The 16,577-nt window shown below is 36.6% G+C and overlaps 1 protein-coding gene across 1 annotated transcript; it reads left to right on the top strand.

Moving 5' to 3' along the window:
- Positions 1-14,088: 14,088 nt before the first annotated feature.
- LOC132267152 (uncharacterized) lies at positions 14,089-14,894 on the top strand. Its single transcript, XM_059768259.1, has 2 exons — positions 14,089-14,570; positions 14,686-14,894. Exons 1-2 carry the CDS (start codon positions 14,289-14,291, stop codon positions 14,713-14,715), a joined length of 312 nt encoding a protein of 103 aa, XP_059624242.1. The 5' UTR covers positions 14,089-14,288; the 3' UTR covers positions 14,716-14,894.
- The last annotated feature ends 1,683 nt before the right edge of the window (positions 14,895-16,577 follow it).

The raw sequence follows: 16,577 nt of genomic DNA, 5'->3' as shown, positions 1-16,577 counted from the left end.
GAGAGCACGTCGAGGTCGTCAATTTGATAGGAGCCAAGCATCATCAAGCCAAGCCTAGGGATTTCGAAATTAGGGCTTAAATTGGGGTTTTTTTTTTCAATTGAGGTATGGATGCTCTAATCCATTATTTCTTAGATTTCTTGTGAATTTTTCCCCTTTAATTTGACTTTAAGCATGCTTAATTTTAATTTTTGTAATTATGTTTGTTGGAGTTATTTATATTGATGGTGATAAATGTGTATTATATGTTAATTAGGCTTATTAGTATGATAATTTTTAACTTGTAAAGAAGCATGCTTAGTGTTAGTTCGTTTCATGATTTCAATTGCTATGAAAATTCATGTTATAATTATGGAAATAAATTTGTAAATTGTATATTTAAATTACTAGCAAAATGTAGCATGAGAATATGAGTTGTGTATTTTTGGTGATTTATTAATTTATTTGAAAAAGTATGTGGAAACTTTATGGTTGAATTGATGAAATGAAGCATGAAGCATTCATGCATCCATTGGGAAAAAAAAAGGGAAAAAAATGTTTTAAAGTAAATGAATTTGTTCTTAGGAAAAATAATTTTTATTTCAAAGGAATTTGCGAAAACCGGACGCCTAGCAGACGCCTAGCGGTCCGTGTTGTTAGTGTAATCTAGAAGGAAGTATGGTTGAGCTAACTAGGCCGGATGCGACGCCTTGGAGGTGTCTTGTGGTCGTGGATAGTTAGTCAATCCTTCATTCGTGACGCCTTGGAGGTGCATTGGGTCGAATTACACTAACGGTTTGGAAGTTGAAACGGAAATGTTTCAGAAAATGGAGAGTGACATGTGCATAATATTACACTTCATGACATTGTGGTAAACTTGTAATTGGTTGATATTTGTTACAAACTTGTTATTGTGTTTGAGAATGTCCGTTTCCCTATGGTATGATCCCGTTCACTTTTATCTATTCATTGTATGGATTCACGGGAATATAAAAAGAGTGTCTTAGACACTTCCTACTGAGCTTATGCTCACCCCATTATTTTTAACATTTTTCAGGACATGAAAAAGAGGTGACGGACGACGATCCACCACAAGTTTAGATGAGTTTGGGGATCTATTTTATTTTTGCTATCTTTTGTATTAGAACTCTAATATTTTGTAAATGTAATATTAATTATCTTGTGAAACTTTAGTTTAATTAGTATAATATTGTAAACTATGGACTATTAAATTTTAGTTACATTTTATGGACTGTAACTTGATGTAACTAGAGTGTACTCCTTGTTTGGATGAGATGGAGGAAGGGGACATTTCATTTGTATGTAACTATCTTGGGAATGTGATATAATATCTGTATTGTGCGTTGGGACAGGACAGGTTATTTTTAAGGCCCAGTGAGGCCATTGCATCTTTTTTTTGTATTTCAATAGGTTGTAGAGGGACTTTTTCTGCGGAGGTCGTGCCGAAATTTTATAGATTTTATTATTATTATTTTGGTATATTTTTGGGTCGTTACAAATTTAGTATCAGAGCGATGGTTCAAATATCATTAGGACGATGGGTAGAGGCCTACCTAGGATTGCATGGGGAGTTGAGTTATTTGTTTACTTGCTTAATTGTTTACATGATTGCATGCTTATATGCTTATGTGTTAAGGTGTTTAATTATTTGAAAGGCATGCTTAATTATTTAACTGCTTATATAATTACGTGCTAAGTGTTTAATGTTTTTGTATATTACTAGCATGATCGTATTTATCATTAGTTGGGTTCTGGGAGTATGGAAGGTGTTTATGTGTTTCTATTCTTGTTAAGTCATTCATGTGAGGACTCCGTTCTCGTGCGTATTTTAGTGCCATCGTAATTGATCCGTTTCCTTTTTCTTATAGCATCATGCCACCACGAAGGGATCTCGAGGAAAGTTCTAGCTTCAATCCCGTGGAAAGGGATCAGGAGCAAATTGAAGATGATATCTTGTTGCATGATTTGGTCACACCAAGGGGGGACAAGCGATGGAGACCGTTTATCCACCTTTCAGATGAATGAGAAACAGTTGCAGTTAGCCGTTCAGGTAGCTCTTTTCAAAGCATTTCGGCCGGCAGGAGCATCATCCTCATAGTTTATGCCACCACCGGCACTACCACCACCACCACCACCACCACTTCCAAAGGCAAATGAGTTAAATGATACTCTTTATCACATTGTAAAGTTTGTGAAAGTAATGCCAACTCTGTTTAAAGGCGGTCCAAATCCGCTTGTTGTGGATAGTTTCATGGATAGGGTGGAGAAGCATATTAATGCCATGAATTTGGCAACGGACAAGTTGAAAATCGCATTGGCGACTTATAATTTTGTTAGTGATGCTGAGATATGGTCAAAGACCGTTTCTCACCCATAATATGGACATAATGACTTATGATACATTCAAGAAGTTGTACTATGAGAAGTACTTTCCAGCGCTTAAGCAGAAGGAACTAAAGAAGGAGTTTGATGGGTTGAAGCAATGAAACATGATAGTTACAGAATATGAGAACAAGTTTACATCGCTTTTGAGATTTGCACCGGGGATTGCAAATGATGAAGAAGGAAAGATAAAGAAATTTGTTGATGTCCCTGATCTTACTATCAGGCCAATTGTAGCTGCCTCAGAACCGACAGAGTATGCAAAAGCAGTGTAAAAAGCTTTAGTGGTTGAGGCTAAAAGTAGGGACAGTAAGGCTATCAAGGAGTCCTACTAGCATAACAGGGGTATGAGTGCTTTCTCCGAGGGACAATCAAGTAAGAAGCAGAAACATGAGTAGTCAAGGTTCAGGGGACAACAGCCAGTCAGATCCGCACCCACAGCTTCAGTGTCCATGGGGTCTTCTAGACCGAATGTTACTTGTTTTAGATGTGGGCAGCCGGGACATTACAAGTCCCAATGCACTCAGGCTCAGGTAGCTCAAGTGATTTGTTTCAAGTGTGGGCAGTCAAGGCATCACAAGTCTCAGTGTACTCAGATTTTAGATAGCGCTTGGTGGATGTTTCGGGTATGGCCAGCAGGGCCATAGGGTGAAAGATTGTCCACAACGGGGCAGTAGTTTGGGCAGAGGTGGAGGTTCATAGCAGAGGCAGATGCAGTCTGCCACAATTCAGTTAGGGTTTCGACCGCCACTAACACCTCAGCCGTCTCAACTAGCCATGTCAGCCCAGAGTTCTCAATCGGGTAAGGGAGCTTCTTCGAGTGCACCCACCCAGCAGTCTGGTTATCAGGTAAGCGATTCTCAGGGGCAGAGGACTAGGGTCGCGTGTTTGCACTCACTCCAGCCTAGCCATCATCCAGTCCTTCAGTTGTCAGGGGTATATTTCTTGTGTCCCATTCTTGGGCTCGTGTATTGTTTAATTCTGGTGTTTCCTATTCATTCATTGCTTCATCATTTACACAGGTATTGGGATTGGATGTTAGTCAGTTAGGCAGACCATTTTGTGTTGACACGCCAATTGGGGATTCAGTCACTCTTAGTAGAGTTTGTCGAGGTTGCTCCATTACTATTGCCGAACAAGTACTAGAGTTCGATCTCATCCTTCTCGAGATGACAAGATTTGATGTCATTCTTGGGATGGACTGGTTGTCGTAATTCAGAGCTGTCATTGATTGTTTCAGGGGCTGTGATACCCCTCGATTCTAAAGCCACGGGTGATCAAGTTCGAGCACAGATCCGAGGGATATCAAATAATTAATATGTAAACAAGCAGGAATAAAAATTGAATTAAGAATAAATTAATAATACGCTAAAAGAAATCTAAAATAAAATCCTCAAACTTTAAATAATAAATTAATATCATTTAAATCCTTCAAATCCGTACAACTCGGGAATCCATCTAGTGAACCCCTAATAATTCCAACTGATAAAACGTTTACAAAATTAAAATCCTAAACTAAAGTAAGAAAAAAAAATCTTATGTAGTCGGAAGAGTGAGAGTCTATATCTGCATCAACACGATCAAGCTCTAAGCCTGGTACTGACGAGCACCTGAAAAATAAGAGTGAGTCAGGCCCACATGCAAGTTCCAATCTACTACAATCCGTACATAAACCCGATACGCAGATACATCCTAGATAGCTCAACAATAGCTAAAGTAGTCCATATAGATATAAGTACACACTATAGGACGTTCACCAGCCCACATAATCCGTCTCAACCCGAGTAGAACAACCAGGGAAACATCATTAGGCCTAGTTATCCATCCTAGGCGATATACGCACCCTAACCATGATCAGGAGACTTAAGCTCATATCACGGCATCATAAGTATATATTTAAATCCTTCCTAATACAGAAAAGTAAAGCAACTATCTGTTATGTCGTTCAACGGTTTTAGTTGACAGGACATGCATCCATGTAGGAGTTAACTGTTTTAGTTAATCCATTCCGTATGTATGAAGGGGTAGGACTTAGCTTTTTGATCTAATCCATCCCTAATATGTCACCGTCCCATACCGGTACATATAATGCAAATGCTCCAATAAATGATGAACACACATTTGGACATCAAATCCATCCAGAAATAAATATAATAGAAATCTGATATATGTAAGGTTATATTACACATCCAATATACTCATAAGTCCTCCTTTTAAATTGTTAAAGTAATAATGAACAATTTAAACCACCCGTATCCATATAATTGACAAATCAGAAATTATAATCGTTTATCAATTAAAATTCATCCAATAATATAATGAAAATCAGAATATATAAATTGAACACATTATACCAAATCCCCAAACTTCTATCATTCTCTTTCATTTAATCTGCTCAAACATATTTAGCAATTTAAGCTTTCACCATCCTTAACAGCATGCAATCTATTATGTAAATTTCATGATGTCCCTCTGATCCTCCATTATAAATCCAGAGCTTTGTATAATGAATACTCAGAAGTATAAGCTACGCATAATAAATGAAATCCCAAAAGCATTTAGTTTGCTAACATAACAACTAGCAGTTACCACTTCCATACTCCCTGACGGCATTCACTTTAGTATCCATGTTCATGATATCTATGACTATAGCAGAAAACAACATCCCTGGGATTTCCATATGTTATATATTTCATTTATATAACATCACAAAAACAATTTTTATTTTAGTCCGTTTAATTTACTAGTACAACACTAAAAATTAACCCTTCCACTCTCCTTGACTGCATGCTTAATTAATATTTAAAAGTCATGACACCCACTCCCATAGCCTAAACCAATAATTCTAGGTCTTTAATAAATTAAATACATCATTTTAAAACCCCTCCATTAAATTTGCTTAAACATCACGACAAGCAATTTAATTTCTTCCAAGCCGTAAACCGCATGTGAATTTAATTTTAAATCCCATGTTGATCAAGTTCCTAACATGAATTAATCATTCTTGGGTATAATTAATCATTTTTGGGTATAATCCTACTTCATTACAACATTTAAATCCATCCAACCAAGTTTAAACAAACATTGGAGCCTAGAAATCTCAAAAAGGCCAAAGAAATACGCTTACAGTGTATTTGCAAAAGAAGAGCTGGCTCCAATTTTACACTTTGTGGAGCCGGCTCCACTTCAATGGAGCCACCTCCATTGAAGGGTGGAGCCGCCTCCACTTCCCAGCCTCCGTTTTTCCTTCTCTGCTTCCTCTGTGTTGCCTTCTTCGCATCCGGCAAAGTCTCAGTCCTCTGTCCCACCTTTGTTAAAGATTTTTAAGGTTCAATTTAAGTCCTAACAAGCCTAGAAACGTCTCCAATTCTAGTATGAATTACTTATCAAAAGCTTAAACCATGATCGCAACAGTTTATGTTTTCTCCATTTGTCTTATTCGCTTCCGGCGAAGTTCCATATTTCTGTACCAATTGTTTTTAAACTTCTTAGGGTCCAATTGACATCCAATTAATCCTACAAACTCTTCCCATCCCAATATGAATTAACTTACAAAAATTTATTACAAAAATTTTAAAAACATACTTAACACAGTGCATGCAAGAAACCAATTCCAGTTATTAACTGTAAAACAAATTATAGTCCGTTAAAAACATACATCAACCATCAGTTTCAAAAGTTGAATTTAATTCCTGGAGACTATAAAGGATGCACAGAACACAAGTTTACAGGAAGGAGATAGAATGAAACTTGTCTTAAGATTCCGGTTTGAAATCTTCACCGCCGTTTATGGAGTTTCCGACGAATGGACGATTACCGGCAACCTTCCTACTGCTCCAGTTCTATTCCACCATCAACCTCTTCCTTCCTCTGTGACATACCTTCAGTCTATATCTAAAAGCTCTATGTTTTTCCCCTCAAACCTCTCTATTTCTCTCTTCCCTAGTTTTCCTCTGTTTTTCTTCTCAAGATACTATGTCGTGAATAGGGTTTGTAACTTAGCAGACCATACTGTCTTATATATATATAGGTTCCTTATAAACCCTAATCCTAATCCCAGTCCATTAATACGTCGGCTACCCTATTATACATAAATTAAACCCTAAACTTACATACAACGCACATAAATTATATAAGCTACCAAAAATTACACATCAATTTAAGTCACGAATAATTAAATAATAATAAAAAAAAAACAATTACAATTAATTTAAACAACACCATTACCAATTAAGCAAATAAAACCATTAAACACATAGCCAGATAAACATATTTAAATGCACACAAATCAAATAATCAATTAATAAATTAAAATGCATATAAAATAAATAAATAAATTTTAGTTATATCCTTTTGAGAATTAGGGGTATTACAGGGGCAGAGTTTCAGTCTGTACCCCGAATGGGGATTGTTTCTATTTTGTGGGAGATCGGTGTGATCCTCTCACTCCTTCATTCTATGGTGTTAGGGGTTGGGATCGACATACATTCTTCTTGGCTAGCCTTTTTGCTAATGATGATGTTGAGTTTTATGGGGTTGATTATCCAGTGGTTGTGCACGACTTTCTGGATATGTTTCCGGAGGACTTGACTGAGTCGCCTCCGCACCGAGAGGTAGAGTTTGCTATTGATTTGATGCCTGGTACCACGCCAATTTCCATGGCACCGTATCGTATGGCACCAATTGAATTGAAAGAATTAAGGAAGCAACTTGATGATTTGAGAATGAAATGCTTCATTCAACCGAGTGTATCACCGTAGGGTGCACCGGTCTTGTTCGCTAAGAAGAAAGATAGTTCTTTGAGGTTGTGCATTGATTACCGGAAGTTGAATCATACCACCATCAAGAACAAGTATCATTTGCCAATGATAGATGATTTATTTGATCAGTTAAGGGGAGCCAGCTGTTTTTTGAAGATTGACTTGAGGTCAGGTTATTATCAGTTGCGGGTTAGAGAGGAGGATATTCCAAAGACCGCTTTCTATACACAGTATGGACATTATGAGTTTCCTGTCATACCCTTTGGTCTGACTAATGCACCAACGGCGTTCATGGATCTAATGAACCGTGTCTTCCACGATTACTTGGATCAGTTTGTGATAGTTTTCGTGGATGACATTCTTGTGTATTCACGGACTCGGGAGGTGCACGAGATCCATTTGAGTATAGTGTTGCAGATTATACGGGAGCACCGTTTGTACGCCAAGTATGAAAAGTGTAAGTTTTGGCTACAAGAGGTGAAATTTTTGGGACATGTTGTCTCGGAAGGTAGGGTTTCAGTTGATCCTTCAAAGATAGAAGCAGTTCTGAATTGGGAGCAACTCAAGAATGTCTTTGAGATCCGGAGTTTACTTGGTCTAGCGAGTTATTATCGGAGATTTGTGAAGGATTTTTCCCGTTTGGCAGCTCCTATGACCAGATTAACCCGGAAAAGGATCAAGTTTGCATGGAATGAGACCTGTGAGTCATCATTTCAAAAGTTGAAAACAAGGTTGATTACGGCTCCAGTGTTGGTGATACCCGAGCGTGGCTTGGGTTATGTGATAACCCGAATTTTTTCTTTAAATTTAAAATTTATATTTATTTCATATTTTTAAGTTGACAAAAATAATTATTTTGTTAGAGACTGAGATTTTGGGTTTCAATCATTTGATTTGATTTTTATTATTATTATTATTAGTATTATTATTATTATAAGTATGTTTGTGAAAAGAAGACAGTGGCTTTGAAAATTAAAAGAAAAGAAAGTAATGGAGTTGGAAATGTGATTTTTGGTGGGGCCACCAAAGAGATATTTAAAGAATTGAATTAATATTTTTGTAACCTATTATATTTATGTACATATATATGTGTGTATGTGTGTGTGTGTGTGTGTGTGTGTGTGTAATGTCGGTGGGGAACAGCTGCAGCCGAGAGTGTGAAGAATGGGATAAATGAATAGTAATGAGTTCTTGTGGGGTCCGCCACTTGGATGTTGAGATATAGTGAATTTGGTTCATTCACATGGGCTGATTTGATGAAAGAAGAAAGAAATTGATAAGGTAAGGTTTGTGGCGGGTCCCACTGGAATGGTTTAATGGGTTTGATGTTTTGATTGTATAAATATATATATTGTGTGGTGCTGTGTGATGGAGCAGGTGGAGACGAAATGGAGTAATGGGTTAGCTTTTTTATTTCATTACTCATTATATATTTATATATATAATGTATCTGACGGGAAAAGTAGAAAAAAGAGTAGGTGGCGGCAGGGTTAGGAAAAAAAAAAAAAATTGGTGAAGCCTAGAAAATTGATTTTTGTGGTCTTAAGTTTTTTTGAACTTTGTTCTTCACGTGGGGGTTGGCTTGAAACGAGTGTTTTGGCAAACTAACTTTTTGACTCGGACTTTGTTTAGCTTTTTGCACGTGGGTCTGTTGCGGTGTGAGGGGGTGGATTTGCCTTTATAAATGATGCCTTGTCTTGTGAACTTAGCAAGCAAACGGAATAGAAGAATAGAGAAAGAGAAACAGAGTGAGAAAATGGACTGCAGACGGAGGAGCAGCCGAGAGTTGCAGAGAGAAGGTCGGAGCTTGAGGTTTGATGATCCAGTGAGGATATTCTTTTTTAGTGTAGGGTTCTCTATACCTTGAATGGCATGGGGAAGTTTTGCTTAAATGTTTTGATTAAATGTTTTAATTAAATGTATATGTATTTTGTTTATACTCACCTGTATATGTTTATTTTGTGAAGCTGTTTTGTTAAACCTCCATGAAATTCTTGTTATGGTTTTTCCTACTGGGACTTTTTGTCTCACCACCCTCCAGTTTCAGGTACCGAAGATGAACGGGGATTGCTAGAGACGAGCTTAGGATGAAGAGTCGGCATTATGAGGATTTTATTTTTATTTATTTGGAGAGTTTTGTATATTTAAGGAAATTGATTTTATATAAAAAGAGGACATTTTTTTTGTAATCCTGGGTGTATTTTGATGTATTTTGAGTTAAATAAATTGAGGATTTTATTGGAATTTTCGGGTCATGACAGGTTATGTGATTTATTGTGACGCCTCACATGATGGTTTAGGTTGTGTACTGATGTAGGATGGTAGAGCAGTGGCTTATGAGTCTCGATAGTTGAAGACTCACGAGCATAATTACCTTACTCATGACTTTGAGCTAGCGGCAATCGTGTTTGCTTTGAAGTGTTTGAGACACTATTTGTATGGTGAGAGATTTGAGGTGTTCTCGGACCACAAGAGTCTCAAGTACCTTTTCTCCCAAAAGGACTTGAACAACAGACCGAAGCGATGGGTTGAGTTCTTAGAAAACTACAACTTTGATTTGCAATATCATCCGGGTAAGGCAAATGTGGTAGCTGATGCTTTAAGCCGAAAATCTCGTGGGACTTTGGCTAGTTTAGCCATTCGGAAGTAGAAGATGTTTGAAGGTTTGGCTGAAATGGGATTGTATTGCTTTGATGATGATGATGATGGCAGTGAGTTAGCATTCTTGTTTAGTCACGTGGCTCAACCCACTCTTGTCAGACGGGTGATTGAGTCACAGAGACAAGATTCGGATTTGGATGTCATTTACACCTTGATCTCCAGTGGCGAGACCGTGAAGGATTGGACCTTACATGCAGATAGAGGTCTACGGTTCAGGGGTTTGTTGGTTGTTCCCACAGTTTGTCGTGAGGACGTTTTATGGGAATTTCACAGTTCCCGCTTTGCAATTCATTCGGGTGGCGCCAAACTGTATCACAATCTGAGACGTCAGTATTGGTGGAATGGAATGAAGAAGGATGTTGCACAGTTTGTGGCTAAGTACATTACCTGTCAGTAGGTGAAGACCTCAGAAACCAGCTAGTTTATTGCAGCCATTGCCGGTAGCACAGTGGAAATAGGAGGAGATTGCCATGGATTTTGTGACAGGTCTTCCTTGGTCACGGAGGGGAAATGAAGCCGTATGGGTCATTATTGGTAGTTGATCAAGACAGCTTACTTCTTGCCTATTAAGGCAACAGATGATGCAGAGGCGCTTGGTGTGCTTTATGTGAAAAAGATTGTAAGATTGCACGGAGTTCTAGTGGCTATTATTTCAGATAAGGATGCCAAGTTAACCTCGAAGTTCTGGGAAGGACTTCAAGCAGTGTTTGGCTCAACGTTGCACCTTAGTATGGCATTCTATCCGCAGATGGACGGGCAGTCAGAGCGTACCAACCAGATCTTGCAGGATATGCTTCAGGCCTGTATTCTTGACTTGGGTGGTAGTTAGGAGGATCACCTTCCACTTATTGAGTTTGCCTACAACAACAGTTATCAGGCGAGTATTCAGATGGCTCTATTTGAGGCGTTGTATGGTAGACCTTGTAGGTCTCCTGTCTGTTAAACTGAGGTGGGCGAGACAGCCACCTTAAGACCCGACATTGTACTCGAGACTACCGAGAAGATTAAGCTGATCATGTAGAGATTGCTTACAACTCAGAGTCGACAGAAGAGTTATGCAGATAGGCGGAAACGACCACTATCCTTTGAGGTGGGAGACCATGTTTTTTTTCGGGTTTCTTCACGGAAAGGGTTGATGAGGTTCGAGAAGAGTGACAAGTTGTCGCCACGATTCATTGGACCTTTTAAGATCTTGGACCGTGTAAGAGAGGTTGCCTACAGACTAGTATTGCCATCGCAGATGGACAGAGTCCATAATGTTTTTCATGTATCGATGCTATGGAAATACGAGCCGGATCTGTCTCACATTTTGAATTGGGTTGATGTGGACATTGATGAGGATGTTTCTTATAAGGAGGGACCAGTTCAGATCATTGACACACAACAGAAGGTGTTGAGGACAAAGACGATACCTTTGGTAAAGGTTCTTTGGAGGCATCACGGAGTTGAAGAGGCTACTTAGGAGCTCGAACAAGAGGTTCGCTCCAAGTATCTAGAATTGTTTTCTCCCTCAGGTATGGCTTGATTTCGGAGACGAAATCCTTTAAAGTTGGGGAGAATGTAATGTTTATATATATATATATATATATATATATATATATATATATATATTAAAAGAATTCTTTTCAGTTATGGGACCCACAAAAATGTGTTAACAATGATAAAGGCCATAAGGCCATTACACAGACTCGTTTCTCTCTCTCGGCAGTTCTATTCTCTCTCTTTGAAACATTAGTTTTTCTTTTTCTTTTCACCATTTAAAGCTTGATTCCTCCTTTATCTTTGAGATTTTGGTATAACTTTGTGAAGCAAAGTTGGAGAGCTCATCAAGACCGCCAATTTGATAGGAGCCAAACACCATTTAGCCAAGCCTAGGGATTTCGAAATTAAGGCTTAAATTGGGGTTTTTTCTTTTAATTGAGGTAGGGGTGCTCTAATCCACTATTTCTTAGATTTCTTGTAAAATTTTTCCCTTTAATTTGACTTTAAGCATGCTTAATTTTAATTTTTGTGATTATGCTTATTAGGGTTATTTATATTGATGGTGATAAATGTGTGTTATGTGTTAATTGGACTTATTAGTATGATAATTTTTAACTTGTAAAGAAGCATGTCTAGTGTTGATTTTTTTCATGATTTCAATTGCTATGAAAATTCATGTTATAATTATGGAAATAAATTTGTGAATTGTATATTTAAATTGCTAGCAAAATGTGGCATTAGAATATGAGTTGTGTATTTTTTGGTAATTTATTAATTTATTTGAAAAAGTATTTGGGAACTTTATGGTTGAATTGATGAAATAAAGCATGAAGCATTCATGCATCTATTAGGAAAGAAAAATGGGGGAAAAAAAATGTTTTAAAATAAATGAATTTGTTTTTGAGAAAAATAATTTTTTTTCAAAGGAATTTGCGAAAACCGGACGCCTAAAAGGCGCTTAGCAGTCCGTGTTATTAGTGTAGTCTAGAAGGGAGTATGGTTGAGCTAACTAGGTCAGATGCGACATCTTGGAGGTGCCTTGTGGTCGTGGATAGTTAGTCAACCCTCCATTCGTGACGCTTTGGAGGTGCCTTGGATCGGATTACACTAACGGTGTGGAAGTTGAAACGGAAATGTTTCGGAAAATGGGGAGTGACATTTGCATAACGTTGCACTTCATGACATTGTGGTAAACTTGTGATTGCTTGATATTTGTTACATACTTATTATTGTGTTTGAGAATGTGCATTTTCCTATGGCGTGATCCCGTTTATTTTTATCTATTCATTGTATGGATTCACAGGGATATAAGAAGAATATCTTAGATACTTCCTACTGAGGTTATGCTCACCCCATTATTTTTAACATTTTTCAGGACATGGAAAAGAAGTGGCGAACGACGATCCACCACAAGTTTAGACGAGCTTGGGGATCTATTTTTTTTTTGCTATCTTTTGTATTAGAATTCTAATATTTTGTAAATGTAAATGTAATATTAACTGTCTTGTGAAACTTTAGTTTAATTAGTATAATGTTGTAAGATATGGACTATTAAATTTTAGCAACATTTTATGGACTGTAACTTGATGTAACTAGAGTGTACTCCTTGTTTAGATGATATGAAGGAAGGGGACATTTCATTTGTATGTAACTATCTTGGGAATGTGATATAATATCTGTATTATGCGTTGGAACAGGATAGGTTATTTTTAAAGTCAGTGAAGTCATTGCATCTTTTTTTGTATTTCAACAGATTGTAGAAGGACTTTTTCTACGGAGGTCATACCGAAATTTTATAAATTTTATTATTATTATTTTGATATCTTTTCAAGTCGTTACACCACTTAACCAATAACTTCAAACCATCCGAATTACAAGTTTCTAAAGCTCCTTTGGTAAAAACTATCGAGTCCCATCCTCTGTTTTCGGTAATCACTAGTTATACAACAATTTTATGGATATGTTAAATGATCACAAGCACAAAAGCTTTCAAGTACCAATCATGCCTATGAATTAGCATTCAAAACCAGCCTTCTACGAATGTCAATAACAAAATGTTGTACATTTTTTATAATTTTTAGCTACCAACCATGCCAAGTGCTTTAGGTTGGATATCCATGTCGGGTATGCCGACACTAACATTACCTGAATAATTCTATTATATATATATATATAAAAATATATATAGCAACGAACAATGGTTGTTGGAAAAACTCCAAAAAAATTTGATTTAGTATGACATTAAACAATTTAATAATTGTTTACACTAGCAAACATTGAAATCTGAAAATAAGCAGCGAAGTGACTGTTGACCAACCATCCAAGCCAGCTGAGGTTGAAAGCACATAGTTGAGTTGATTTGCCAACACATTACAGTACTAATATTAGCATTATCTTCAACATAATAATACAATAACAGTACATAAATTATGAACACATATGTTTCATATGCATACCTCAAACAGCGTAAAATTCATTCAAATTTTCCATCTCACATAAAATGTTTGTTCTGATTTAAATTCAGGACCACACTATATGTTCTTCCAAAAATCAGAATGGCACATAGGGATTTGATTTTCAGACTACCAATTAATTACTGCTGATGGTCAATGGAGTACCACACATTCTCTCTAGCAATTGGGTCCACCTGCCTTTGATGGGTCCCATTGATCTTTATACAAACATGGTTCACCAATCAAACCTGAGAAAAAAGTTTGCCTCAACTTCACCAAAAAAAAAGGGTCTTTCATGTAGATAAAACTCACTTTCCAAATCTCAAAACAAGTCTTGGCCAATTTAAACCCCCTGATATTCAAACACCAAAATTTGGTACTTGTAATCATGCTAGCCACGTCCACTCCGTGATTGCACACAGCCATACACGTCCTTGTCACATAGTCTTAAAAAAGTGTGTGTCCACCTCTAAATTCATTTGTAAAAACCACCTAAATATTGTTGTCTCCTTCTCAACCTCACCAATTTGAAGCCGCCAAACTTACATCAATGTCTCTCTCTGAAATCTCGTATTCACCTTCATTGCCTGAGGATTCTCCCGTGAGAGTGCAGCTGGTTTCTAAGTCTGTATCGGACCGGCTTCTCATAAAATTCTGCGATGTATCAGAGTTTGGCTTTGATTATTCTCGAAGTGGACTGTGGTCTCCTCCGGTTGAGAGGCGTGTTTTCTTAAGCTCACCGGGGAGAATATCCACGGAACATGAAATGGTAGAGAAGTTAAGAAATGCTCTAGAAGCACGCCGCAGAAGAAGATACAAATTTTGCTTCAGTGTATGCAGCTATATTTTCTTTTCTGTTTCATTAAGTTCTTGAGAGAGAACAGATTTGAATTTGCAGTCCATTTGTTTTGAGTATAATTTAATATCTTTAACCCTTTGTTCTACAGTCAATCTGGTGTTCTTCAAAGGGACTCTGAAGCCAAGCCTGCTTAATTCTCGTGATGAGTGCTAATTCAGGTGGATTCATAGCAATCGAAGAAAAGACTATTCTTTTTTTCTTTTCTTTTCTTTTTTTTTTCTTTTCTCTTTCTCCTGCCGCCCGTTGTAAATGTCCATTTTTTTCAAAGAAACATATGAAGAATACATTTAGTTAGAAGGTGCGTTTGCCATTTTTTTTTCTTTTATATTTATTTTTTCTTTGTGTTTGGGAAATTAAATCATTTTGATCTCTGAGAAAGACGTTGAAAATATTCCAACAGGATAGTTCAAATATAAATGTTTCAGTACAGAAGATACAAGGCCAAAGTAATCACTTGCCACTTAAATATATGTAATCATTACTGCATCAGGAAACAAACTGAAATATTGAATTAAAATTTAATTGAGGCTTTAACTCAAGGAGGGTCTCTCCTCCCACAAGAAAGGTTGAGAATTCACGTCCCAATAAAAGAAATGATGATATCCAGCGTACGTGTATGAGTATTTAGCCAACAAAAAGAAAAGAAATTTTAAAAAAAAAAAATGCATGCAAAGTTTGTTGTTAAATTTCATCAAATAAACTAGGAGATGATATTTAGCATCTAATGGCTGTTTGATTCTATATGGTTTACCTCCCGAGAAGACATGATTAAGTCATATTTATCATGGCAATGCATTTCTTCAACCCGCCTTGACAGTATGAATTGCTTTTATGTTATGTTTGATAGTATGAAATTGATGCCAGGAAATTGGAATTTTAAAAAAATCAGTTGAAATTTCAAAAAACCAGTTCCATATATGCTTAGCGAAGATAACTATACTTAACTAATACATTTACAAGAAACACCTTATTAGTGGGCCAAAATGACAAGGCCAAATAATTATATATGTATTATTTGTGACATAAATATAACTCATCAATTCAATAAGCCAATCACTGCCTTAAATAAATTATAACGTGCACGCAATAAAACAATAGAATAATTGGATGTAACACATGCCTAACAAAGGAAAAACAGAAGAGAAAAACAAGCAAACAAAGGAGTCGTATCACCATTGGAAACGAAGAACCATATTTTTCTGCATCTGGTTAATACATATGCTCACATTTTGTCTCTATATGTATATATATCTATATAATTAATGGATTCAAATATAGTGGCCGGACATTTAAAATTTTGAAATGTCGACGTTCATACGCGGGGACAATTTATTATAAAATTAACAAACAAATGCAATTAATATACTAATATGCTAGAGAATGAATAATCAAAAGAGTCCGGACTTACCCAAAACAGAGAAGGAAAGGGAAAAAATATTTTTTCTTCCAACATATGATGTAAAACTCTGTTATCACTAATGATTCAAAAATAGATATTTTTTATTTTTTTACGTGCTATTTTAATTAATAGAGTCCAATAAAAACTATTTATCGGTAAATGAGTAGTAAAAAATTGATCATTTTTCTGAGACTGTCTATCTGTAGCACCATTCAACTATTGATACGATGATTGGTACTGTGAACATATGTGGATAAAGGTATGCATAGTGTAGCCCAATTCAAAATTTTAGAGTTTACCGTTTGCCCTATTCACTGCTTTGAAAACTGTTAAATTAGAATGAGCCAATCATTGGATTTGTTTTTCACTTGGATGTACTCAAGACCAGAGGTAAAAAGTGTCTGAGGCCCAGTAAATAAAACAAATCTGTATCATTCAGCGCAGTGATTGCCTGAAAACCACCAGCTGTTTATAGCGACCCAACAAAGATTCTTTTTATATATATCCATATATCTATGTATTATCTCTATATTCATCAACCATAGAGCTACAAATCAAATATCAAGCCTTCATTCAAGGAA

Source organism: Cornus florida, unplaced genomic scaffold (assembly GCF_030987335.1).
Source record: "Cornus florida cultivar Cherokee Brave unplaced genomic scaffold, ASM3098733v1 CherokeeBrave_3.0.0_Hap2_Chr01, whole genome shotgun sequence".
In the NCBI taxonomy this organism is placed as follows: domain Eukaryota; kingdom Viridiplantae; phylum Streptophyta; class Magnoliopsida; order Cornales; family Cornaceae; genus Cornus; species Cornus florida.
This window is presented reverse-complemented; position numbering and strand designations above follow the sequence as displayed.

Coding starts and splice junctions, on each gene's coding strand:
- LOC132267152 (XM_059768259.1), top strand. CDS start 14,289: ATGTCTCTCTCTGAAATCTCGTATTCACCTTCATTGCCTGAGGATTCT. Junction 14,571..14,685: donor GATACAAATTTTGCTTCAGT/GTATGCAGCTAT, acceptor TTTGTTCTACAG/TCAATCTGGTGTTCTTCAAA.